Source organism: Mus caroli, chromosome 10 (assembly GCF_900094665.2).
Source record: "Mus caroli chromosome 10, CAROLI_EIJ_v1.1, whole genome shotgun sequence".
In the NCBI taxonomy this organism is placed as follows: Eukaryota; Metazoa; Chordata; class Mammalia; order Rodentia; family Muridae; genus Mus; species Mus caroli.
In genome coordinates this window covers 84,779,450-84,807,277 of record NC_034579.1, presented here as the reverse complement: position 1 = coordinate 84,807,277, position 27,828 = coordinate 84,779,450, and the positions used below count along the sequence as shown (strand labels likewise).

Below are 27,828 nucleotides of genomic sequence, written 5' to 3'. Positions count from 1 at the left end.
ACAGAGACAAAGTTCGTAGCTGTGATGAAAGGATGGACCATTTAGAGACTGCCGTATCCAGGGATCCATCCCATAAGCAGCTTCTAAACGCTGACACTGTGGAACCTCTTGAATTGGGCCTCTGTAGTCCTCGCTGCTCTCTGCACTGGGTCTTCCAAGGTCCTTCTAGGATGGCCTGTTAAGACCGACTTACACACTGAAATGCTTTCCTAGTCTGAAGTCCCAGTGTCTTTCATGTTCCTCCAAAACAACAACAAAACAAATGACACCCCTCCCCCAACACACACACACAGTATGGGCAGGCATATTCAGCAGTACCCCAGTCCTGGTACCAACTTCTGTCTTAGGTACTTTTCTGTTGTTGAGACACCAAGGCAACTTATAAAATAAAGCATTTGACTGGGGGCTTGCCTACAGTTTTAGAGGATGTATCCATCAAGGCAGGGAGCATGGTAACATGCAAGCAGGCTTGGCACAGAAGCAGTAGCTATGAACTTGCATTTTGAGACAACAGCCAGGGGGGCAGAGAGAGAAGGAGAGGGAAAAGAAGAGGAAAAGAGAGAGGGAGAGGGAGAGAACACTATTTATTGCCTGTTATATTTTAGTTCATGTAGGCAATGTTTCATTTAAGTTTTAAAATGTTAAGATCACAGAAACAAAGAGATGTCAAGTTTTTGCTCTGGCTCTGTGTCTAACAGATTTCAGTTTATTCTTAGGATTGTGCAGTCTGTGAGAATTTTCAAGAGTTTTTATCTTTAAATGGACACCTCCTTGGACGACAGCCATTTCCTAATATTGTACAGCTGGGCCTCTGTGAACCAGAAACTTCCGAAGTTTATCGACAAGCAAAGCTGAAGGCCAAGCAGGAGGTGGATACTGGGCGCCTTTACCTGGAATGGATGTGAGTTGTCAGAGAGACCAGAAGGACTCCGTTATTAACTGTTCTTTTCCAGGTGGCCCATAAACTCACTTTGTGAGATTTAACTACTTTAGAAACTTAATAAGTATTCCTGCTGTCTGAGTTAAGGTTTTACTGCTGTGAACAGACACCATGATCAAGGCAACTCTTACAAAGGAAAACATTTAATCGGGGCTGACTTACAGGTTCTGAGGTGGAAGCATGGCATTGTTAATGCAGGCAGGCATGGCGCTGGAGGAGCTGCGAGTTCTTACATCTTCATCTGAAGGCCAACAGAAGAAGACTGGTTTCCAGGCAGCTAGGAGGAAGGTCTCTCAAGCCCACCCCTAAAGTGCCACACTTCTTCCAACAGGGCCACACCTCCTAATAGTGCCACTCCTTGGGCCAAGCATATTCAAACCACCACACCTACTCAGTAGAAAGTTCCAGAGAAGTAAGCATAGGAGAAAATAATTATATCATCCATAGGAACAAACAGGTCATCCTTGATATTAATATAAAATGCTACTATAATCTAGTGTGGCCGTGATGACCGTAGACTTTGGAGTCATAGACCTAGGTTTGAATCTCCATACTAAAGCTTAGACCTGCTGTGACTTTTTTTTTCTAACATCCTGTACTTTACTTTCTTATGTGTTAAATGGAAATAATATTTTTAAATACTATTTTTGTGAAAATTTAAATGAGATAATGTCTATAAAGTCACTTTTACTTTGCCATAGAGATTTTGTTTAATGCCAGTGAGTTTTAATTCTTCTATGTCTTTTTTAAAAAGCATTTTTACAGTCCTTTTCTTCTTTTCATATTTGTATGTGTATGGTGTGCACGTCTGTATGTATGCATGCTTGTAGGTATGTCTGCAGTACACAGGTTTGTGTGGGGGTGTGGATGTGGAAGCCCTAGGTTACTACTATCAGGAACCTTCTACGACAGACAGCCCTACTTTCTTATTCTTTGAGGCAGGATCTCTCAGTCAAAGCGAGGGCTCCCTAATATGGCCTATCTTGCTAACCAGCTTGCTCTGGAGAGTCTCCTGGGTGTCTCTGCATTCTGAGACTACAATGTATGTGTGCATGTGTGGGCATGAGGATGTGGAAGCCCTAGGAAGCCGGGCCCACCTACCATTTAGATGGGCTCTGGGGATCCAGGCTCCTGCCATCCAGCTGCGGAGGCGTTTCTCCAGTATGATTCTTCATAATTTTTAAAAGATGTGTTATATATTTTTTGTTTATATGTAGTGTGTGTCTGGTTAAGTTTATGTGTATCCATGCATGTAAGTACCTGGAGAGGTCAGAGAGCATTGGATCCTCTGGAATTGGACTAATAGGTGGCCGTAAGCCATCTGATTTGAGTGCCGAGAACCAAACCCAAGTCCTCTGTGAGAGCAGTAAGTGCTTTTAAGTGCTGACTCAGCTTTTCAGCCCCAGTTCTTCCACATCTTAAAGAAAGGCTGCTTACAGGGCAGGAGAGATAGCTCATGTTTGAAAATTGCCTTTGTTCATTTACTTGGTGTATATGTGTTATGCATGTATGTATGTATGTATGTTTTTGGGTGTGGGTGGATATGCAACAACACACCTGTGGCATCAGAGAGCAGCTTGCAGAAGTCGGTGCCCTCTTCCCCTGTGAGGGTCCCAGGGATTGAATTCCGGTTGTCCTCAGGCATGCTGGTGAGTTATCATGCCAGCTCATTAAACAACAACACATTGAAGACTTAGGGAGATGACTCTTTCTGGTTTGACAGAGGACCAGGTTCAATTTCTAGTGGGCGGCTTATATTCGCCTTACGACTCTAGCATCACGGGGAATTTGATGTCTTTGGCCTGGCCTTCATCGGTGATGCACTCATATGCACATACCCACCTATAGACTCACACATAATTATATATATATATATTTTAGCTAAAAGATCGAGAGATGTAAAATGATAATTCATACTTCCTATTCCCCCTTTCCCAGACTCAACCATCTTTTAACATTTTCTTCCGAAGTGAAATTTTACTTCCATTAGGGCAGTGTGGGAGGCTGCTTCCACCGAGGGTAGCTGCCTTTCTAACTTGCAGATGCTCCATTAGATCTGTCGGTGTTCTAGAATACTTCTGTTTTTTTTCTCTTATCACCTCTCAGCCTTTCTTGTGTTCATCTTTTTGCCAGTTCTCTTCTGTATTGGTCCATCTGTTCTGTAGTGCACAATAGTTTGGGGATTAGAATAGGATTCTTGCCCTTGATTGCCTGGGCTTGAACTCCAGCTCTCAGATATAGTTGTGTATCACTAGGGGAAATTTACTGAACTTCTCTTGCCTAATTATACTAATTCATAGCATGCTTATAACATAGCAGGAAGCTTGAATACATTCCTATTCAGCTAGTGACTAAATGCAATCCTTTTCAAACATGTTTGTGGATGCATGTTTGAAGGTGTGTATTGTTTGCATTTGTGTGGGTGCCTGTGTGCATGGAGGCCTGAGGTTGACATCTGAAGTCTTCCTTTATCTCTCCACCTTACCTATTACTCTTAGTTGAAGTTTGAGCTGGTCAGTAGTGTTAGTCTGACTAGCCAGCCACCTCCACTTGCCTCCCGGGTACAGGAATTACAGGCAGGGTGCCACTCAAAGCTGGCAATTTATTTGTGTTCTGGGAACCTCAACTATGGTCCTCAGGCTTGTGAGGTAAGCACTTCAACAGCAGGGCCCTGCCTCAGGCTCTTAAATGGATCCTTAACACTTGATCTGATCAAATGGACAGATTCAGTTCTTTCTCCCTCAGGAGTTACTGAGACATTAAATCTTTGCTATATTTTGCTGCCTTTTCTCTCACTGTGTCAGCTACATTCCAGCCTGTGACACTCGGTCACAGAATGGCTAGTCAGCTGTTGCTCTGTTTTTCCTTACCTAGCTTGGACCAGACCATTACAGAATGATTTATTTCAGTGCTAGACACGTTCCCTTTTAGATGTACAAAGGTCCGTTGGCATCAGCTTAAATTTGAGTTCAAATTTTCAGAGCAGTAGTTTGTTCATGCATCCACTTGTTACCTTTGTACTCCGTCTCTGTGAAGGTCGCTGTCTGAGCTTTGAGGAATAGAATAGATGATCAAAGGAAAGATGGGTTTTATTTGTCTTGTTTTAAAGACAGAGCCTCTCTAGATGTGCAGGCTGGGCTTAAACACTGGGTCCTTCTACTTTAGGCTCCCAACTATCTGGGATCATAGGTGTGTGCCACTGCATTTAGGTGGAAAGATTATATTCTTAATGAAGTCGCCTTAACTTTGCTAGCAACACATCTGTCCTTACGGGTTGTCAAAATTTTAATTCTTGTGTGATGCCTACTTACCACTGCTGATGGAGTATAGTTGCTTCTACAAGGCTCCTAGTCTGGCTTTTCTCCAGTACTTGGTCCTGTTTTTATTGCACATACACTCTTTACCCCTGAGCCTGTGGACAATTATTGTAGGGATTTATAATTCTAACAAGCCCATATAAAACACACACCATCTAGGTATTTTATTTACAAGCCATAAGCCTAGATTGGGTAGAATTAGGGCTATCCTAGCTTATTCCCCAGCTATAAGGTCTCTTGTTACTTGCTGTTTCTCCTGGCCATGCAGTGCTGGTCCACGGTGGCTTCTTCCTTCTCATCTTCCTCTCCTCCCTCTCTCTCTCTCTCCATCTGCAACCCCCTCACTTGAACCTCCAGCCCCACTGTCTCCGTCCCATGCCCAGTCACAGGCTCTAGCAGTTAAACTGGGGAGGAAGTTCACATGGCACCACTTGAATAAGTACATGAGGATCTGCTTCTTGGGCGCAACCACATCTCGAGGAGCTAGTATTTAGCATTAGAATACTAGCAGCATCAGACCGACACACTACAGGCAAAATATAGTCGCATAAGTTGTCATTCTGTAGAATTAATATAGGAAGAAAATGACATTGCTTTATCTGTCCCCATCTCCTATCCCCCACTCCCATTCTGAGTAGAGTTAGAGGAGAACATTTTTAAAGTATATCATATAGTGGTAGATGCAGTGTCATATGTAGTGTGAGCTCTGTTTTGCAGTGGCTTCTTTAATTTTACAATGATGTTTTTTATTTTTATTTTTATTTAATTTTTAAAAAAGATTTACTTATTTTTATTTGTACAAGTATACTGTAGGTATCTTCAGACACTACTCTGCAGCACAGGCTGCAGAGGACCTGGCTTAGTGCTTAGCACCCACACGGTGACTCACAACCATCTGTAGCTCCAGTTCCAGGGGATAGCGTGCCGTTTTCTGACCTTTGTGGCCACTGCATGACATGGTGCTCATGTGTAAGTGCAGACAAAACACATAAAAATACAATGTTTTTTTAAAAGGAGAAAATAGAAAGTGACATATGTTTGATTAAGTAGATTTCTCTTAACTCAGTGACATTTGTAACACATGCCGGGTGGCTTGACATAAGATACTGTTTGTCTTAAATGTCACTTTTGTTAGATTCTTTTTTTCTAGGTGTTCCTTACTGTCTTTTGGATGCCAGTAGTTCAATAGTTTTGTATTTGGGAGAGATACAATCATGTTAAAAGACACTTATTATTTGAAAGAAAATGTTGCTTCTATCCTCAATCATTGAATTTTTCTTCATCTTTCCCTTGTATTTAGAAACAAAACAACTATCAAGAATCTGTCCCGCTTAGTCGTCCGCCCCCACACAGATGCTGTTTACCACGCGTGTTTTTCTCAGGATGGTCAGAGAATAGCTTCTTGTGGAGCTGATAAAACCTTACAGGTAAGGTGTAGCTCGTGGAAAACACTGGAAGAGGCACGTGGCCTATTTGTGCAAATTAGGATATGTTTAAATACTAGGATTGAGGAAGATGATAGTTTAGAAGTGAAGAAATGTAAACTCTTGCACATTCGGAGAAGCTCCTTTAGAATATTAAAGACGTAGCTATTTTCAGTAGTTCCAAACTTGCCAGGGTCATTGGGGCACTCTTTGCCTTGGCAGTTACTGTCCATCCATTTCCCATTTATGGGTAAGGAGAAAATGGCGGTAATGAACAGACATGCAGACTCCATCAGCAAATAGGAAAAGCATTGCTGCTGCTGAAGAAAACATTGGTTAAACAAATTGTCAGAGGCTGAGAGATTTGTGACTGTATGGGAATTGGATAGATGGGTTCCATAGTTACTTCTGTTCTCACTGTGGTTTTGGGAAGTACGGAGAGTGTTTTTCCCACATACTTTTATATTTAGAATATTTGAATCTTTCCAAGATCAAAATTGTATACTCATTTCTGTAGTACTTGATTATGTTAATCTTGGCCTTAATTCCCCCAGGAGTGCTGGGGATTGAACTCAGGATCTTGTGCATGTTGGGTAAGCACGCAACCCCTGAACTATATCTGCAGCCTTAATTTGGGGTTTTTGAGCTTCCAAAGAAAGTATATTTGGTTGTTTAGAATTTGTCAATATAGGATCTGGAGAGATGGCTCAGGGGTTAAGAGCACTGACTGTTCTTCCAGAGGTTCTGAGTTCAATTCCCAGCAACCACATGGTGGCTCACAACCATCTGTAACGATGCACTCTTCTGGCGTGTGTCTGAAGACAGCTGCAGTGTACTCATATAAACAAAAATAAATAAATCTTAAAAAAAAGAATTTGTCAATATAGTAACACGAGATGAAGCTGTGTTTCATCACTTCTGTGTAGTGAGGCTTTGCAAGCCTTAACAATGGATACTTCTCTGTTTATGCTTACATAAATAAACACTTAAGGATCCAGACAAATTCTGATTTTTGAGTCAGTTTGCTAAATTCCATTTTTGTTTTGAAAATAACAGTGACTAAGTAAGAACGTGCAGAGATGTATTTCCATTAAATGATGTCCTGTATTTAAGTGGTTGACAGTAAGAAAGACTGTGCTGTTGTTCCGCAGGTGTTCAAAGCCGAGACAGGAGAGAAACTTCTTGACATCAAAGCTCATGAAGATGAGGTGCTCTGCTGCGCGTTCTCCTCAGACGACAGTTACATAGCGACCTGCTCAGTGGATAAGAAGGTTAAGGTAAGGTGCTGGAGCAGCGGCTCAGTGCTTAAGAGCACTTTCCACTCTTGCAGAGCACCCACATGGCTGCTCACAACCCCCATACTCCAGTTCCAGGGGGCCCGACACACATGCCTGACCCCTGTCAACATCGAATGTTCCTGGCGCACACATACATTCAGGCAAAATACTCACTGAGAAAATACATTGAGGAGAAATTAAGGTAGGGAAACATTTTCTTTCTGAGTTGAAGTCACACCTGTTCTCTTCTGTAACAGGCAGGAGTGGGCGGGGTTAAAGGACCCTTGCCTGCTGATCGACTAACTTGGTCCATTATTGCTGGGGACATGATGGAGACTGCCCGAAGCAGGCCAGGATGGAGACATCCCAATAGCCTGCGGCAGCTCTTTGTAAAAAAAAGTCATTCCCATTTCTCCTGACCTTAGCCTTGGACAACAGATGTATAGATTTCATTTGTGCGTGGCTGCTTTTCAGTTAACCTTGGTGTGCATAGTTTTTCCATGCTGTCTGACTTTCCTACTCCCTTCTCCTCTGCTCTGGTGAGCTCTGTGAAACTAGATGGTCCTTGATGTAATGATTCCTAAACAATTAAGAATTGAGGCATAGGGGCACAGCACAGCACAGTCCTAATGGTCCAGATACATGCTGTGTGCTCTCATCTTGGAAACAATGCAATAACGGCACAATGGTAGTTCCAGACTAATGCTTGACGTGCAAAGAAAGTTTAGAAATAAATTAAGAAAATGAAGCAGAGCTAACTTTGGGACCCCAAGAAAGTAAAAAGCTATTGAAGTTATGAAATGAGTTTTGCCCAATAGTAGTTCCTGGTCTCTTTTGGATATGTATGGATAAGAAAATATAGAATGCATAAAATTATATATTAGTAAAACTAAGTCAAAACACTGGGACTCGTAGGAGAGTCATTGTGTGCAACATGCAGAAGCAGGAAGCTAGCGGAACTGCTGAGCTAAGGGTTAACCTGACTCTTCTAGCCACTGCCTGGCAGCTTTGCCCATGTCGTTTATCATTAGAGCATCACAGGAAAATGTGAGTAGCTGATCTTGAGGCTCTGAAGTATAATAAGTCAAAAGTTAAAGTTTAAATGATGATAAGTTTGCAGTTATTATTATTTTAGCCACAGGCCTAGGAATAGTGAAAGCTTGAAACTTTGGGGAACAACTGTAATTACTGGTTCTCTGTGGAATGTGGTTATTCTTTTGAATTTGATTTGGCAATGATTATACAGTGTCTTTTCTCTTCCTACTTGCGTTTGGAGTAACAATAAAAGACTGGGGCAAGTTAAAGGCTGGGGAAGTGTGAAGGGAGTGTGTGTGTGTGAGTGAAAGAAGAGAGAATGTTAGGAGAGAGTGTGTGTGCATGTGGTGTGTTAAGTGTTTGTGAAGAGTGTGTGTGTGTGTGTGTGAGTGAGTGAAAGAGGAATGCACAGAGGTGTGTAGAAGTGTGGGAGTTTGAGAAAAGAAAAACGCACAGGAGAAAAGCAGAGGGCACAGGAGAATGCAGAGTGTGTGCAGCCTCAAGCTGTGAGCGAGGAGAGAGAGAGAGAGAGAGAGAGAGAGAGAGAGAGAGAGAGAGAGAGAGAGACCTCAAGAATTAAAAAAATTTGCCTGTCAGCTTGTGCCCAAAAAGTTGTCTGTGTATGTATTTATTATGTTCCTTCCAGATATCCCTGCTTCCAGTTGAGAACTCTGTTTCAAGGCTAGACTCCAGCACGTTAGAAATGAACTCTATCTGGACATTTTCTTTCTATGATGATGATGATGATTTTATAAAGGATTTATTTTTGTTTAGTCATACATATGTGTGTGTTTATGTGTGTGTGAAAATGTAAATGTGATGCTTGCAGACTCTAGGAGAGAGTGTTGGGTCCCACGGAGCTGGAATCACTGGACATTTACGAGCCTCTTGAACTCGGTGCTGGGAACTGAGCTGTGCCTTCTGGATGAGCACTCTACACTCTTAGCCATTAAGCCCAAGTCTGTCTGTCCGTCTGGTCTTCCTTCTTTTCTTTCTTATTGTTTAAAGAGCATTTCCCCCTTTTATTAAAAATAGGTTTGTTTCTGATACCACATATCCTGAATACAGTTCCCCCCTCTAGTCTACTCAGTTTCTTCTCTTCTCTCTTCCATCCGGATCCACTGTTTTTCTGTCTCTCATTATAAAAGTCAGGCTTCTAAGAGATAACAACCAAATGTAACACAATGAAATATAATAAGATGAAACAAAAACTGCCACTTTGAAGTTGAACGAGGCAAACCAAACAGAAGGAGAAGAGCCCCAAGAGCAGGCACAAGAATGAGAGACCTCCTCTTTCACACACTCAGGAGTCCCATGGAAACACTAACCTGAAAGCTGTAATACATATGTGCAGAGGACCTGGTGCACACCCATGTAGGCCCCGTGCTTGCTGATGCAGTCTCCGTGAGTTCATATGAGGTTTCTTCAGTTGATTTGGAGGGTCCTTTTCTCCTGGTGTCCTCCATACTCTCGGGTTCCCACACTCCTTCTGCTTCCTCTTCCACGGGCTTCTGTGAGCTCTTCCATGGGTGGAATTTGATAGAGACATACCATTTAGAGATGTGTGTTCCAAGGTCTCTCTCTGCACAATGTCTGGCTGTGGGCCTCTGTATTTGTTCCCATCTGTTCCAGGGAGGAAGCTTCTCTGATGATCTACAGTATAGCAGAATATCATTATGAGTCATTTTTACTGTTACTTTCTTTTAGACTTTGGTTTTACCCTAGGTCTCTGGGAGATCTCGTCTCTGGCTCTTGGTCACCTAAGCAGTGTCAGGTGTGGGTCCTATCTCGTGGAATGGGACTTAAGTCAAAACAGACATTGGCTAGTTACTCCTACAAACTTGGTGCCACTATAGTTTGTGCCCTAGCATATTTTGCAGGCAGGACAGATTGTAGATCAAAGGTTTTGTGGCTGGGTTGGTGTCTATGTTTTTCTTTTGGTAGACTGAAGAGTACCTTCCTGTCCAAAGACACTAGAACGTGGGGATGAAGGGTCTATATAGGCACCAGCTTGACCTTTCCATGTTCAATGAGTTGTGTCAGTGCTGTCTTTGGCAATGGGGCCTTGCAGTCAGTTTGTGGAGAACAACCTATTGTCTTGACTGGCTTGTTTGGGGATTTCCATGGGACCCCTTGGCCAACTTGATTGGATATAACCCAGTCCTAGTACTAGAAGAAAATTTGGTGACAAGGCATGGCTATGTGGGAGTCCAACATTATTGGAGACTTTGTTAGGATCACCTTCATATATTTTAGAAATTTCCACTGAACTAAGTTTCCATACCATCCCTTAGATGTCTCTCAATTCTAGCTGTCTTTCCCCTGAATTCTATCCTTCAACCCCATCTCCCCTACTCCTCCCTACCTGATCCTTCAGTTCCCATTCCTCCAGGCCACCCATAAAGTCTAGTCTATTTTCTTCTCTAGAGAGATCCCATGAGTCTCCCCAGTCCCTTCCTCTATACCTAATCCCTTTGGGTCTATGTATTTTAGCTTGGTTATTATTCATCTATTTGTTTGTTTGGTTTGTTTTTCCGAGGCAAGGTTTCTCTGTGTAACAAATCACTGGCTGTCCTGGACTCCTTTTGTAGACAAGGATTGCCTTGAACTCACAGAGATCCACCTGCTCAAAGTGCTGGAATTAAAGGTGTACAACACCACACCCAGCTGGTTATCATTTATTTAATGACTAATACCCCCATACAAGCAAATACATACTGTACTGTACAAAGCTGCTGCTTTGTCTGAATGGCAGTGTCCTTGGCTTTACAGGAAGCTTTCAGTTTCACAGGGGCCTATCATTGACTGGTGACCTTAGTGCCTGAGCCGTCGGTGTTCTGTTAGTCTCCTTCCGTGTCAGTGCGTTCAAGGAGATCCTCACTTCTGGTTTTATGTAGAGGTCTTTGATTCATTTGGAGCTGCACAGAGCAATAGATAAGGATTTATTTGCATTTCTTTTACAGTTAGGCATCTAGTTTAATCAACACTATTTGTTGAAGATGCTATTTTTTTTCCCCCTAGTGTATCATTTTGGCTTCTTTATCTAAGACCAGGTGTCCATATGTAGGTGGATTTGTGTCTGGATCTTCAATTCAATTCTATTGATCAATGTGTGTTTTTTATGCCAGTACCATGCTGTTTTTATTATTATAGGTTTTTATTACAACTGGAAATCAGGGAGGGTGATACCTCCAGTAGTTCTTTTATCATTCAGGATTGTTTAGCTATCCTGGGTTTTTTGTTTTTTCATATGAAGTTTCCCTTTCAAAGTTTATAAAGAATTATGTTGAAATTTTGATGGGAATTGCATTGAATCTGTAGATTGCTTTTGCAGGATGGCCATTTTTTACTATTAATCCTACCGATCCATGAGCATGGGAGATTTTGTCTCCTGATATCTTTTCTACTTCTTCCTTCAAGTTTTTTTTTTTTAATTTTATTTATTTATGTATTTGTGTATGTATGTATGTATGTATGTATGTATTTATTTATTTATTATATGTAAGTACATTGTAGCTGTCCTCAGATACTCCAGAAGAGGGCATCAGATTTCGTTAAGGATGGTTGTGAGCCACCATGTGGTTGCTGGGATTTGAACTCAGGACCTTCGGAAGAGCAGTCAGCATTCTTACCCACTGAGCCATCTCGCCAGCCCTCCTTCAAGTTATATTACTCGAAGGTATTGTGAATGGAGTTGTTTCCCTGATTTCTTTCTCAATTTGTTTGTCATTTGTATATAGGAGGACTACTGATTTTTGTAAGTTAATCTTGTATCCTACTTTATTGAAAGTGTTTATCAGCTGTAGTAGTTCCCTGTAGAATTTTTAGGGTCACTTATGTATACTATCATACCATCTGCAAACAATAATACTTTGACTTCTTGTCTATTTGAATACCTTTAATCTTCTTCAGTTGTCTTATTGCTATAGCTAAGACTTTAAGTACAATTTTGGATATATTTGGAGAGTTTGGTTCCTGATGGATTGCTTTGAGTTTTTCTCCATTCTCCATTTAAGTCGATGTTGGGTATGGATTGCGATAAATTGTCTTTATTACGTTTAGGAATGTCCCTTGATTCCCTGATCTCTCCAGGACTTTTGTCATGAAGAGGTGTTGGATTTTGTCAAAGGTCTTTTCTGCATCTAGTGAGATGATCATGTGGGTTTTATTGTTATTTCAGTTTGTTTATATGGTGGGTTACACTTACTGATTTCGTATATTGAATCATTCCTGCATCTCTGGGATGATGCCTTTTTGATCTTGGTGGATGCTCTTTTTGATGTATTATTAGATTAGGTTTGCAAATATTTTATTATTTTATTGAGTATTCTTGCATCTGTGTTCAAAAGAGAAATTGACCTGTAATTTTTTTTGTGGGGTCATTCTGTGGTTTGGGTGTCTGAGTAACTGTGGCCTCATGACATGAATTGGGCAGTGTCCCTCTGTTTCTATTTTGTGAATAAGTTTGAGGAGCATCTGCATTTATTGTTCTGTGAAAGTTGGGTAGAATTCCGTGCTAAAACCATCTGGCCCTGGGCTTTTTTTGGTTGGCAGACTTTAATGACTGCTTCTATTTAACTAGGGGTTACAGGTCTGTTTAAATTCCTTATGTGTTCCTGATTTAATTTTGGTAAGCTGTACCTATCAAAACTATTCATTTCTTGTAGGTTTCCCAGTGAGGTGGAGTACAGGTTTCTAAAGTATGTCCTTATAATCCTGTGGGTTTCTTGGTGTCTATTGTCATGTCTGTCTTTCCATTTCGGATTTTGTTAGTTTGGATATTCTCTCTCCGCATTTAGTTAATCTGAATTAGTGTTTGTTGATCTTATTTATTTTCTCAAGGAACCAACTCTTTGTTTCATTGATTGTTTGCACCTTGTTGTTTCTATTTATTTACTGCAGCCCTGAGTTTGACTGTTTCTTTTCTTTGTCTGCTCCTCTTGGGTGTGACTGTTAAATGCTAGTATGAAATCTCTCCAGTTTTTCTATCTAGGCATGTAGTGTCATAAGCTTGCCTCCTAGAACTGCTTTCATTGTGTCCCATGAGCTTGGGTATGCTGTATATTCATTTTCATTTACATCTAAAAAGTCTTTAATTTTTTTCTTAATTTCTGTCTGGACCCATTTTTCATTCAGTAGAGTTTTATTCAGTTTCCATGAGTGCAAGCTTTCTATTGTTATTAATATCCAGCTTTAATTCATAATGGTCTAATAGAGTGTTGGGAGTCATTTCTCTCTCTCTGTCTCTCTCTCTGTCTCTCTCTCTGTCTCTCTCTCTGTCTCTCTCTCTCTCTCTCTCTCTCCAGTATGTGGTCACTTTTGGAGAATGTTCCTTGAGGTGCAGAGAAGAAGGCATATTCTTTTGTGTTTGGGTGAAGTGTTCTGTGAATATCTTTTAGATCCATTTGGTTTATAATGTCTGATAGCTCTTGCATTTGTTGGGTCAATATGTGATTTAAGCCATAGTAGTATTTCTTTCACAAACTTGGATACCCTTGTGTTTGGGGCATAGATGTTAAGAGTTGAAATTTTTTGGTGTGCATTTTTCCCTTGATGAGTATATAGTGTCCTCCCCTATTTCTTCTGATTAGTCTGGATTTGAAGTCTTTTTTGTTAGGTATTAAAATGGCTACCCCAGCGTGCTTCATAGGGCCATTTACTTGGAATATCGTTTCCCTTTCATCCCTGTACCCTGAGGTAATGTTTATCCTTGATGTTGAAGTGTGTTTCTTGGATGCAGCAGAAGATGAATCCTGTTTTTACATGCATTCTTTTAGCCTGTGTCTTTTTATTGGGGGAATTGGGACCACTGATACTGAGATCTGTCAGGGGCCAGCCTCCACAGGGGTCTTCTTTCTTGTTGGTTTTTCTTGAGGCAGCGGAGGGGGAAGAGTGTTGGCAGAGTTGTCTTACGAGATATTTAGAGTTGCTGTATAATAATAAAAAGTTTACTTATCTAAGTTACCTTGCTACTGTAGCTGACCTGCCTTCTGTGATCCTCTGAGGCCAGAAACTGCAGTGTCTGGCACTTAGCACCTCTTCCTAAAAACATCGTGGTTAAGTAACTAGCCTCTGTACTGTCTCAGCAAGAACTTCACGGCCCTAACTTTAGGCCTGATTTAGGCCTAACTTTAGGAAGTTGCAGGAAGGAAAAAGGGACACTTTGAAACGTGATTATAGAGTTTATTGCTAAGTTGTCAAAAGTTTCCTATGAAAGCTATCTAAGGGAAATGGGGAGAGGTCGTAAATGGGGAAAGGCAAAAAATTCTAGTAAGGGAAAAATTCTTCTCTATTTGCCTCTCATTATTTGTCCTCAGTACTTATACATCTTTCAGAATACATGATCACATGTTAAAAAAGTTTATTACAGGTCCACACACAGAATCAAATCATAAATTGAAATAGAAGTTTACAACAGAGAATGTCTACATGCATATCCATTAGGAGTGATTATCTGGCTAAACATCCATCACCTGTCACAGCTTCACTGGCTCACTGAAGGTTTAAAGCCATAACTAAGTTACTAGTGAAGTTTTACATAGATAAACTCAGTCAATATTTTATCTTCTGTCCTAGCACCTATAATAAACCATTAGTTCCCTTTTCTTGACCTTTGGTTAATAGTTTTACAACCTCTTGGAATGTGCTCTGAGTAGGAGAAAGTCTGGTTACTATCTAATAACAATTAACTGGTGATTCATGGGAGACTGGCAGCGTTCTCATTGAAGCTTTGACTATCAGAAAAGGACCTAATAGTAGTTCCACTATAGAAGATGTAATGATCACTGATATAATTTTAGGAATTCTTTTTTTTTTAAAGATTTATTTATTTTTGTGAATATATGAGTACACTGTCACTGTCTTCAGACACACCAGAAGAGAGCATTAGATCCCATTATAGATGGTTGTGAGTCACCGTGTGGTTGCTGGGAATTGAACTCATGACCTTTGGAAGAGCAGGCAGTGCCCTTTACTGCTGAGCCATCTCTCCAGCTCCAATTTTAGAAATTCTTATAGGATCATCATTAAGACTTGAGAAATCATCTATTTGTCTGTGTAGCATCACTACAAGACAGTACATCTTCATGGATCTGCAGAGATCTGCTCCAAAGGGATGTGCTATTACTTGGTGATTGTTATATATGTTTGTTTATTTATTTATTTATGTATGGTTTTTTGAGACAGGGTTTCTCTGTATAGCCCTGGATGTCCCGGAACTCACTTTGTAGACCAGGCTGGCCTCGAACTCAGAAATCCACCTGCCTCTGCCTCCTGAGTGCTGGGATTAAAGGCATGCACCACCACACCCGGCTCGTTATATATGTTTAATAATAACAGGAAAAGCATATTATAATAGCAGGAATCTTTCCTAAAATTAATTCCCTTACGGCCTTGCCTAATAAGGGCGACCCTGTTGCAGATTATATAATATTCTGAAGCAGGCCATCTCAGGAAGATTACCTGCTAGTTATTAGCTTGTCCCATTATGGCTCCTAACAGAGATCAATGATGGAAGGTTGGAGGAGAAGATCTTTGTTATCTGTTGTGGCTAATGTCAGAGATGGAAGGGAGACCACAGCAGGTGTTCCACTACAGAGCTGGATGTGAAACTGGGGGATTGGATCTTGGGGAACAGACAGGGAGGTGAAGATCTGCAATCAGCCTACCTGGTTCTCTGGCAGGAGTCCCAAATCCATATTTTTTTGTAATTCTTTTATACCAAAATAGAAAAAAAATGCTTAGGTTGATTAGCTTGAATTATTTAGCCAACAATAAGGGAAAATTAGATAAATTAGTGAATTGGCCTGTCATCAATAGATAGACCTATGAACGTGGATTTATAGGTCCATAATATTTATGTTAGTTGATATCTTTGATTAGAAGTAATATTTTAAAAATAATATAATTCTAATTGTAAAGTATATAATTTATCAAATATAGCCTGATTCTATTTTAATTTTATAGACTGATTTATATAATCAGTGCAAACTAGACATGAACACTCTAACAGGTTATTGGTATAAAAAAGTAATCAAGGAAAAGAAAAGAGGATAATTTTATCTTGTTAGTTAATATTTCTTGGGTCTTCCCTCTAAACTTTAGTTTTTATTTGGAGCATTTATACTAATAAGGAATTTAGATAGATAGATAGATAGATAGATAGATAGATAGATAGATGTGTGTGTGTGTGTGTGTGTGTGTGTGTGTGTGTGTGTGTTTCATTTTCAAGGCACGGACAGGCTCTGACTAACCCGGCATCCCAAGTGCTGGGATTAGTCGTGTGCTAACATGACCCACTTCACTGTAAGCTTTCTCATCAGAGGTGTAGAGCAGTGAATCTGGGTAAATGGAGTGGGCAAGCAAGGTTGGCTTGGGTTTCTTTCAGGAGATTTTAGCCCCTGAAGAGGGCTGTGGGATGTCTAGACTAAGATTGAGATGCTGGTAAACCCTTATTATTTATTTATTTAAAAATTATTAGTGTATATTAATTACATAGTCATTTCCATTATAAAATTTTCATAATGTACACAGTTTAGTTCATCTGCCTCCCACTCTCCAGATTATGTTTTTGTTATAATTCCATTCCTTTCCCCCTGATCTCGTCTCCCCACCCCTCAGTGGTGTTCCAGGCAGCACTTACTCTGTAGTTTCCACTTGGAGTTGGCTTTGAGATTGGCCTTGCTGGGCAGTTCCAGGTTCTAAAGTCAGAATGATACAGAGTGAAAGAGCGTTACACCAAGTCTCAGGACTGAAAATGCTCGCTAAAGAGCTTACAGTGGCAAACTCTTGGGATCTCTTGGGGATTCTCTCACTTCTCATAAGTGCTCCGACAAAGGCAGAAGTGGCATAAGAGAAAAACAGGGCCGTAAACCTTGGGAGCTTCAAGTGTGGATTACTGACATCGTGCAGAGGTCTGGTCTAGCCTCTGCTACTGACGTCGTGCAGAGGTCTGGTCTAGTCTCTGGACACCACTTCTCTGCTGCTATCATTTATATAAACATGGAAAATCTTGTGGTTAACCTTTGCTGTTTGTTCTTTTGAGAAGGGGGTCCTAGTATGTAGCCCTGGCTGCTCTGGGACTCACTGTGTAGATCAGGTTGGCCTGGAACTCACAGAGATCTGTCTGCCTCTGCTTCCTGAGTGCTGGGATTAAAGGTGTGTGTGCACTATAATACCTGACTCTTTGTGCTTAACTTTTTGAAGCTAGGCAGACTTGTGCTGTATGTAGACTAGGAAGTGGGTTCACGTTAGTGTCATGCTCAGAGGGAAGGTCTGTCATCTCACAGGAGATAGATAGTGTCTGCCCAGTGAGGTACATTTGCTCTTCCTATTTTCCCTGTGGATGTAGTGGACAGCCGTTTATGTATTTTATTTTCTTGCTCTCTTCAGATTTGGGATTCTGCGACTGGGAAGCTCATGCACACTTACGATGAGCACTCAGAGCAAGTCAATTGCTGCCATTTCACCAACAAGAGTAACCACCTTCTCTTGGCCACCGGGTCAAATGATTTCTTCCTCAAGGTGAGTGTGGGTATTGGAGACTATGAAGATGAATTCGTGATAGAGCAGAATATCTTCGTTGATTTTCTCCTGTGTATTGTATTAGGTTTTGTTTTGTTTTGTTTTTTTTGGGGGGGGGGGACAAGATCTCATTATATAGCTCTGGCTGTCCTGGAACTCACTCTGTAGACCAGGCCAGCTTCAAACACAGAGATCCACCTATCTCTGCCTCCCAAGTGCTGGGGTTAAAGTCAGGTGCACCTGGGTGTCTATTTTGCTTATTTATTTTAACCTCACTGCTAGGGATTAAGCCATGTGCTAAGTAAATGCTCTGTCCCTGAGCTGCATCTCCAGCTCCTTCCCGGTTTACTGTCGCAGTGTTTGAGATGTCCCCATTCTAAATTCTGCATATCCATAAGCAGAAAGTCGGGGAAAAAAGGCTTTACAGCTTACACTACTGCAAACTGCACAGGGAGGGAGCATGGATCCCGCTGGTGGCATTCCTGATCTGTCAGCTGTATTCTCAGGCCCTCTCTCCTTCTCTCCCTCCCTCCCTGTCACTGGTCTCTGCTGACTTTGATGATCCAGTCACGCTGTCTTTATGTGACAGGAAATACCTCAGCTCCAGGTTAGTCCCAAAGTTCCTAATCACAGAGGAAGAGCAACTCGTCCTTTCCCAGAGCCTACAGGTCAGAGTTTAGAGAAGTCCCTCATCACCCCGTTTAGTTCAGATTCATTGTTTCGTAAGTGCAGTGCCAACAGGCTTGTGCACAGGTCACAGGCGTGGCCATGTAAAAGGGAGAGAAGGAGGAGGCCTGATGTGTGTGAATTGTAACAGTTCAGAAGAAGGTGCTGCTGTGAGACGCAGAAGGAAGGAGGAAAAGGTGTGGTAGGAATATAAGCAAAACCAAAGTGTCCACCTCATGAATATCTGATGATACTTGTAATTAGGAATTATAAGAGATTGCATCTTTAAGTAGATAACTGTAGGTATATTAAATTCTCTGGTGTTCTAGAAGTTATCTTCTTTTGGATTTTTTTTAAAATTAATTTTGTTTCAGATTGTTGGTCCACAATGTGACAGCATTTTTACAGAGGCATATCAGATTTTAAGGAGGTGTATGTGAAACATTTTAGAGAACCCCAGGCTGCACACCTGCAATCCCAGCTCTCCAGAGGCCGAGGCAGGAGGAGCCTGAGTTATATAGCAAGGGCTACAAAGTCATCTGTGGCTCAGACAGATGCAGTTTTACAACTTTCCACAAGGATACGGTGGGTGAAGCTGCTTCACTAGAGAGTGCTGCCCTGGCAGCAAATGTTCCAGGGACAATCCTCAGCACTGCGAAAAATCAAAGTGAGATCTTTCCAGTCCTATTTTATAAAAGCTTTACATCCAAAACTAGACCTTTTGTTTAGAGCAAACCGTGTGTTTGTCATTTCACCTGAAATATTTCAGCTTCACTCTTAGATGACAGTACCATGCTGTGTTCACACCTAAGAGTAGTGGACTGTGGTCCTGCTACATAGCTGGCTTGTGTTAATTTTCCCATATGTGGTCTCAAACCCGTAGGTTTATTAGATTCAGAATCCAGACAAACATGGCTCTTGGTGGTTGTCTCTTTTATTCTGTTAAAAAGTCTCGTTTTCTCCTTTTTCCTTTCCATGGTGTTGGGTTACTAGACAAGTAGAGTTACTTGCTCGAGGACTGTCACTGACTTATTGGGTGGCTCACTGGACTGCTGTTTGACCTGAGCTGTAGTTCCTGTATTCTGGTATCAGGGAAGGTTTTGGAGTTTTTTTAGGCCATTAATAGCTTTTACCCAATTAGTTATCTCAAGGTTTGGGAAGTCTCAGAAAAATGAAAAAAAAAAAAAAAAAAGCTTGCTTGGACCATTTTTGTAACCTAGTACTTAAAAAATATGGAGGCAATTTATACATTACTTACTGATTTTTATAGCTAATTAAATACTGTGATTCTAAACCACTCAGTTAAAATAAGCAACAGCCGTTCAGTTAGTTTAGTGTCCAGAATAAAAGCATAGTGAGGCCTTCAAGTCCCTTAGTGGACTGAGATGTTGAACTAAAGGTTGCCCAGTTATTGATCGCAAGCTTATCTTTGTATTTGACAACTTCATGTTACTATGAATTAATTATCGTTCTGTAACCAGCAGCTCAAATGAAAAGGAAGAACTTAGTGTGAGTTTTACTTTTCCCATTTAACTTAGATTAATTTTCTTTTTAAAAATTAATTTATTTATATATTGCTTATGTATGTGCATATATGTATGCCATTGTGTGTGGGTTGCCATGGAAGCCACAGCAGAAGGCATTGAGTTCTCTGGAGCTCAGGTTACAGGCAGTTGTGAGCTACCTGATGTGGATGCTAGGAAGTTCATCAACTTGGGTCTCTGGGAGAGCTCAGATGCCCACGAGCCCCCTTTAGTATAGACCTTAAAATAGATCCTTCGGCAGTTTGATTTACATATATAGTGTATCCTGATCATAGCCAACCCAACTCTCCCTCTCCCTTTCCCTGGGCCCACCATTCCCAGTCTGCACTTCCTCTTTCCACCTTGATTGCAGTTTCAAAGGGGCCAGATGCCAGGACTGGTCTAGAACTCTTGAGCTTCAGTGATCCTTCGGGTTTAGCCTCCAAGTAGTTGGAACTACAGGTGTCCGACACACCAGTCTCGAGTACTGCCTTTTCATGGTTTTAACTTATACTTTTTCCCTTTCCAAATAGCTCTGGGATTTGAATCAAAAAGAATGTCGAAATACCATGTTTGGTCACACGAACTCAGTCAACCACTGCAGGTTCTCACCAGACGATGAGCTCTTGGCTAGCTGCTCAGCTGACGGGACTTTAAGGGTGAGCTTTGAACATCACTAGAGGGCTCTAACTTTAGAGAAGCCCTTATGATTTGTGGTGAATGGGGAGTTTCTGTTGGTGTTAGTAGTGTTCCAAAGCTGGGATACAAACCTGAGATAAACAACCTATAAAGAGGGAAGACATATTTGTTTACAGTCTCGGAGGTTTTAATCTGACCCTGTCTCTGTGTCTGTGCCAAGGCAAGTGCCTTGTGGCAGGGAGCGTGTGGTGAAAGAAACTGCTTACCTAATGGGGTCTTGGAAGCAAAGCAGGAAATAGGAAGGACCTGGGGCTCCACTGTTCCCTTCAAGGGTACCTGTTAAGGGCCTAACTTGGTTTCTCTAGGCCCTCATCCTTAAGGCTCTAAAACAGTGGTTCTCAACTTGTGGGTCATGGCCCTGTTGGCAAACCTGTCTCCAAAAACATTTACATTGTGATTCACAAGAGTGGCACAATTAGTTATGAAGTGGTAATGAAATGATGTTACGGTTGGGATCGCCACACCATGAGGAACTATATGAAAGGGTCACAGCATTAGGAAGGCTGAGAACCGCTGTCCTAAAACCTCCTGTGCCTGTGCTGCAGACTGGGATCCACCCTGTCAGCTCATAAGCCTTTGGCAGAGTTCCTAGATCTAAGCCGGAGCAGGGTTTTTATGTTTGTAGAAGGAAGGCTTTCCTTTCAGCTGCTAAGAACCTTTGTCACACTGTTATTTTTGAATGCTTTATAACCCAGAGTTTAAATTCTTCACTTTAAGCATATCTTCCTCTTAAACATGTATTCATCATGTATTTTTAGATCTGTAGCATCAGGAGGCAGGTTAGCCTGCTTCTGTCTTCCCTGAAGGGTGTAAAATCCAGTCTTATTTTTACTGTAGTCTTGTTGAAGAGTCTAGGGAGCTCTATCTACAATGCTGTGAAAGGGGCCATGGTTGGTGTTTTATCTGTCACCTTTGGAGTCTTCTCCAAGTTTGATTTCTCCTCTACTTTTTTTTTTCTGGAATATTTGTTTTTGGATTTTTATTTTTTTCCTTGCCTTTTCTCATTTCTCCTTTCTGGAAGATTTTTTCACTTCATTTCCTAATATTTTAAATACAATAGTATTTTAAAACCTTATTCACAGATTTTTCAGTACTTGTTCTTAGAATTATATTTCCTAAAAAAATTACACCACAATTTCATGACTGTATTTTTTTCTTCTTGCCAGTATGAATCATTTTTTTGGTTTACGTATGCCTTTTCGAAAGCTGTCTTCAGTATCTGCTCCTGTGTAGCAGTGTGACTTCAGGAAGCTGTCTGGGAATTGTGTTTCCTCCTAGGGTTCTTATGGTTTTATATTAAAACATTTTTTGTGTGTGTGTGCACGAGTATGAGAGTGGAGGTGCCGTGGTGTGTTGTGTGGAGGCAGGAGGACAGTGCTCAGGAGTCAGGAGTCAGGTCTGCCCCTGAGCTGCGTGCAGGCTCAGCTTTCACGGTTTGATGATGTGCTCTCATTGGTAATCTTTCGTCTTGATCAGGGTGAGTGTTCTGAGAGAAATGCCTCGCTTTCTGGTTGTAGTGAGGAGAGTCATTGGAACATACCGTGGTGTCTAGGCAGAGGTGGCAAAGGGAATAGATGCTTTATCTTAATGTCCTTATTTCCAATATACTGACCAACCCCGCCCACTCTTTTTTTTTTTTTTTTTGGTTTTTCGAGACAGGGTTTTTCTGTATAGCCCTGGCTGTCCTGGAACTCACTTTGTAGACCAGGCTGGCCTCGAACTCAGAAATCCGCCTGCCTCTGCCTCCCGAGTGCTGGGATTAAAGGCGTGCGCCACCACGCCCGGCCCCCGCCCACTCTTAGGTTTACAGCCTACCTGGACTGTAGAGTGGCAGGGGGATCTCAGGGGATCTTTAAAGGGCCCTCCTGAGTTAGTCTCTCTCTCTAGAAGGAACCAGCCTGCACTTTCTGAGCCACTTAGATTCCTGCTTTGAGTTCGTTCAGCTGATTCCCCACTGCAGGCTCAGGATTCAGTTTTTAGGAGCCCACCTACCTTTCTTGTTCCTGGCCTTTCCTGTTACCCCGTCACAATTTCCTTTATCTTGTGGGTTGTAGCTAGAGAAAAAAAAATTCCCTTTACTGTTGTTTTACATGGGGTTTGGGAGGGCATTCAGGTGAGTGTGTGTGTGTGTGGTTTTATTTTTTTATTTTTATTTTTTTTACTTATAAATAAAGCTAAGCTGTATTTCCTTTAGTAACTTTCTATTCATCTGTGCTTGAAACTGGTATATAATCTGTCTTTTCAGCTATAAGTTTTTAAAAACTGTGTATTTAATATTCACTGTATGCTAGATACTATACTAGGTCTTTGGGTTTTAAATGCTAGAAGAAAAAAAGTATGCCCTATAGTCTGGTTATTCAGAATAAAGTTAGGGAGATGGCAAGTGGATAAACAGAGTGACAAAATTATGTTCGAGACTGATTTTTTTTAATTTAAAGATTTTTATATTATTTTTAAAGTTATGTGCACATGTAGATTTCTGTGCATGACTGACTGTGCCTGTGAATTGCCAGTTGTTTCAAACCCAAGCCAATGTTTCCCACTTCTGACTCTGTCAGTATCAAACAGCTCAGCAGTGAGGGGTTGAGCGCCCCTTGAGGTTCTTATCCATCTATGGCAGGCTGATGCCAGGTTCCCTCTTTTAAATTACACTACCTGTCTTTCTGTCTGTCTGTCTGTCTATTTTTGCATATGAGTGTGTACATCTCACAGCACGAGTGTGGAGGACAGAGGACAGCTTGCAGAATTTGGTTCTCTGCTTCTACCATGGTGGATTCCAGAGACTGAGCTCAGGCCAGCGGGCTTGAGGTCTTACCTGCTCAGCCGTTCCTTTTGTTAGCCTGCAGGTCCTTTCAGGTTTCAGTACAGCAGGTGGGAGTTTGTGATTGACCGCTGCCCTAGCTTGCCCAGCAGATGGCGCTCTGCTGCCTTTCTTCCTGTCTCCTGGCCTGTGCATTCTTTCCACACCTTCAGCTGCTGTGTTGCCTGGGCCTTAGAGGAATGGTAGGAGTGACTTGTTTAGGACATCACTGTTGCCAGCGTGTTGTCAGTCATGGGTCTCTGCATTCACTGTCCTTTCATTGTGAATATGTGTATACTTTATTACCGATCTGGTGGACACACAGATTCTATTTACTAGTCAGTGGTGTGGCCAGTTAGTTCTGAGCTCAGAAATTTTTATGTCACGTTGGTCAGCGACAGGTGTTTGATTTCTGTATTCGTGTGTGAGTGTCACTAGCAGTGGGGGACAGCATCACTCCACTCAGGGAGACCTGCCTGTGTTGACGGCTTTCCCACAGAGCTATTAAGCCAGTGTCACTGGCTCTTTGCACAGGCAGAGGTCCAGCAAAATGATGTTAGATAACAGCTTGTCAAGGTCAGAGCCTTGTAAAGCCTTTACTGTCTGAGAGAATAGGAGCTGTAAAATTATCTATGCCCCAAAGGCTCTGGGATTCTCTAAGCTTGTTGTAGGGTATCATGTAGATAAGCATGTGGTTTTCTGGGCCTCAAAGAGAAACGATCTTAAAGCGTTTTCCTTAAAGATTGTTAGTTAAAGCACACAAGAGCTTAGGGTGCACAGGCACCCTGGGAACGGTGCAGTGACCTCCTCACAATACAGTGGGGTGGCTGAGTCATCTCCTGATGTGCGAAACTTTATCATTGCTTGCAAGGGACTGAGTTGGCTGCAGAAGCTCACACAGTGTTGGTAGGTGTAGTGAAATTAAATTGTGTCAGCCTGCTTTTAGTTCCCAAACCTAAGTTTGTCCTACTAACTGTGTGATTTCTCATGGATTCTGAATGTTAGGACCAAAGCTCTGACACTTGGTTTGTTTCTTTTTAAAACTTAGAAATTACTTTATTTAATGTGTGTGTGTGTGTGTGTGTGATGACATGCTTGGAGGTCAGAGGACAAGTTGGCCAGTGAGCTCTAGCCATCCCTCATGTGGGTCCTAGAGACTGAACGCAGGCCACCAGGCTTGGTGGGAGGTGCTTTCCCTACCCCTGACCCATCCTGCCTGCCTGCCTTCTTTCTGTACTAGATAAAGAAGGCTAACCATGTTAGTGCCTGTCGTCTCTTTGTTTTATTTTACACAGCGTAGACACAGTTGTCCCAAGAGGAAAGTGTTAGTGTTTGGCAGCTTTTTTGGGGGGAGGGGATTTGGTCCAGGACATGGTAACCCTTTTGAAGCCAGAGCACACCACTCCAGGTCTGAGAGTGAAGGTGCATCCTTCCAGGGGCCGTTGCTTGTGTGGCTGTTCCAGAATAGGGCTTAGAGTGTTTCATATCCCATTTCTCAGAGCTGGTTAGTTCTGTGGCACTCCATAGCCCTACCCAGCACAGCGGAAGCCATGCTTCCTCTCAGTATAGCTTTCAGTATAGTTTCTCCTTTAGGGGTCTCATTATCACTGGATGCCCAGCAGGCACCGGGGCCCAGTACAGTTTCCTGCTGTGCTTATGGTAGATGTGAAGTGCATCTCCTGCTTGTCCCAGCAGAGGGCAGCAGCAGACAGCTGTGAGTCCCTTTTACACTCGTTCTCACTGTCAACACCAATCTTTAGCCTCTTTCCACCCTGTGCAAGACTCAGTTAACTTTTTTCCTTTTGAGATGAGCTCTCATGTAGCCTAAACTGGCTTCAAACACATGATCCTCCTGTCTCAAAGCACTAGCATTATAGATGTGTCAACTGTATGCAGCTCAATTAACTTTTTATCTAATTTTAGTGACTTGGGGGTTTTGTTTGTTTGTTTCTGCAAAATGGAAGCTGAATTTCTTGCTCTCTTTTTCTTTCTTTCCTCCCTCCCTCCCTTTCTTTCTCTCTCCTTCCTTTCTTTTTCTCTTATTGACTTTACATCCAGATCATAGCTTTCCCCCCTCCCACTTTACAAGTTTCTCCCTCCATTGCTTCTTCCCATTCTCCTCAGAGAAGGGGGAGCCCCTCTTGGGTACCACCCTAACCTGGGACGTGGGGGGGGGCCTAATTCCAGCAGGACCAGGCACGTTCTCTCCCACTGAGGCCCAACCCTAGGCAGTCCAGGTAGGGGAAGGGGATCCAATGGCAGGGAACAGAGACTGAGGCCCTGATTTGCTGGTTAGGGGACCCACATGAAGACCAAGCTGTACATTTGCAGCAAATGTGGTGGTGGAGGCTAGGTCTAGTTCTTGCAGGAAGCTGGATTTCTTAATTTAAAAACTAATAAAAAAATAGGCTTACGTAAGACCATCCATTGGGCAGAGCACGTTTGTATGACATTTAATCTAGTTGGAATTCTAGAGGTGTGTGTTGGGAGTAAAGCAATTTTGTTTTTTGTTTTTTTTGAACAGCTTTGGGATGTGAGATCAGCAAACGAGAGGAAAAGCATTAATGTGAAGCGCTTCTTCCTGAGTTCAGAAGACCCTGCAGAGGATGTGGAGGTGATCGTGAAGTGCTGTTCCTGGTCTGCAGATGGTGACAAAATAATAGTGGCAGCCAAAAACAAAGTCCTCGTAAGTCCTGCCATCTCAATCCACTCCGACACAAAGTTTCAACCTCTGTTACGTGTGTGTGTGCTGCTTGTGGACGTTGTACATCGTGGTGCGGAGCCTAGTGCGCACCACGATGTACAACGTCCACAAGCAGCCCCGCCCTGTCTAGCTTACTCTGTTATTTGGGGAAGGCTTCCTAACTGCTCACAATTCTTAGAAGCCCTGCTCTCTGGGGGATATGGGAAGCCTTGTAAGAAAAGGTCATAGTCACACAAGTCAGAAATAGTTTGTACTCTCCCAAGACGCACAGTATGAAACAGCATAGGAAAGCCACACACCACAGGAGCAGATTGTAACAGTCCAGCGTCCCTCCAATTTATTATTTTCAACTTTTTATTTTATGTGCATGGGTGCTTTGGCTACATGTATGTCTTTTTACCATGTATGTAATGCCGTGGAAGCCAGAAGAAGGTGTTGGATCGCCTGGAACTATACATACAGATGCTTGTGAGGTGTCATGAGGGTGCTTGGAATTGAACCCAGGTCCTCTAGAAGCGCAGCCATTGCTTCTCACTGCCGGGCCATGTTTCTGCCCCACGCCCCCTGAAGCTTATTTAGAAGAGAATACTTTCTTCATCACTTAAAAAAGTTTTTAAGATAGGTTGATTTTGGTGATTTTCAAAATACCTTTAAAAATTGGTTTTAGTTATGTGTATGTATTGTGAGGAGGTATGCATACGAGTGAACAGAGGAACCTGCTAAAGCCAGAGGCATTGGCTGCCCTGCAGCTGGGGTGACAGTGACTGGGATCCTCCTGATAGGGGTGTTGGGAAATGAACTTCTGCCCTTCTGAAGGGCGTGCATGCTCTGAACTGCTGAGCCGTCTCTTCAGCCTCTCAGAGTATCTTTAATTCTTTTACAATTTGATGGCTCTGATGAGAGAAGTACTCTTTAAGAACTGAATGAAACTGTGAGATTTTTCCTAAAGTAAATAAAAACAGACAAGAAAGGAAATGGTAGGTCGGTCTCATGCTGACATCATGGTCTGAGTACACATCAACATGTGTAATTTAAAATGTAAACCCCCAAGAGATGTGGGTTGCTATGGTGAGAGGTCTAATGGGTGAGCTGGGCTCTCAGTAGACACAGTGGTTTGTCCAAAGCTGGACTGAGAGAGCCAAATCCTGTGGTTCATGGACATTCTGTGCTAATACTCATTTTAAAAAGCATGACACAGAGGTAGTAGAAGTCAATGGTACCATCATATATTTATATATAAACTCATTGAGGGACTGGGCGTGTGCTTACTGATCTAGAAATTGTGAATCTGGTCTTTGGTTACTTGTATGTAGACTATGTCCCTCTAGCAGGAAACTAAGATGAAAAATATGTCCGTTTGTCTTAAGTGTGTTAAAGTCCGTAAAGATAGAATACATACAATTAATTTGTAAAATTTGAAGACTCAAAATTCAATTTTTGTTAGGATAAAAATATATACTGTAAAATTTGCCATTTTAAACTGTTTATTGCTTTTTCTGATGACTAAGGTGTGGATTTAGGGTCTTGCAAATATAGGTACGAGCTTTATCATTGAACTACGACGACCTCAGCTCTTTTTCATTTTTATTTTGAAATAACATCTTGCTAAATTGCTTAGGCCAGCCTTGAACTCACTAGTATAGCCTAGGCTTGCCTCAAACTTGCAGTCTCTTATTTCAGAAGCCTCCTTAGAAACTGGAATTAAAGATGTTCCCAGATAATTCTTTTTCTTTTTTCTTTCTTTCTTTCTTTCTTTCTTTCTTTCTTTCTTTCTTTCTTTCTTTCTTTCTTTCTTTCTCTCTTTCTTTCTCTCTTTCTTTCTCTCTCTCTTTCTCTCTTTCTCTCTTTCTCTCTTTCTCTCTTTCTCTCTTTCTCTCTTTCTCTCTTTCTCTCTTTCTTTCTTTCTTTCTTTCTTTCTTTC

The 27,828-nt window shown here is 41.8% G+C and overlaps 1 protein-coding gene across 3 annotated transcripts in view; it reads left to right on the top strand.

Moving 5' to 3' along the window:
• The window catches only part of Apaf1 (apoptotic peptidase activating factor 1), a 91,211-nt gene that overhangs the window by 28,036 nt on the left and 35,347 nt on the right, over nucleotides 1-27,828 (top strand). For all 3 annotated transcript variants that reach the window (XM_029482685.1, XM_021173539.2, XM_029482686.1), the window contains 6 exons: nucleotides 717-901; nucleotides 5,558-5,684; nucleotides 6,833-6,958; nucleotides 17,384-17,515; nucleotides 20,238-20,363; nucleotides 25,728-25,889. In XM_029482685.1, the coding sequence (XP_029338545.1) occupies nucleotides 717-901; nucleotides 5,558-5,684; nucleotides 6,833-6,958; nucleotides 17,384-17,515; nucleotides 20,238-20,363; nucleotides 25,728-25,889 (858 nt within the window). The remainder of the gene's footprint in view (nucleotides 1-716; nucleotides 902-5,557; nucleotides 5,685-6,832; nucleotides 6,959-17,383; nucleotides 17,516-20,237; nucleotides 20,364-25,727; nucleotides 25,890-27,828) is intronic.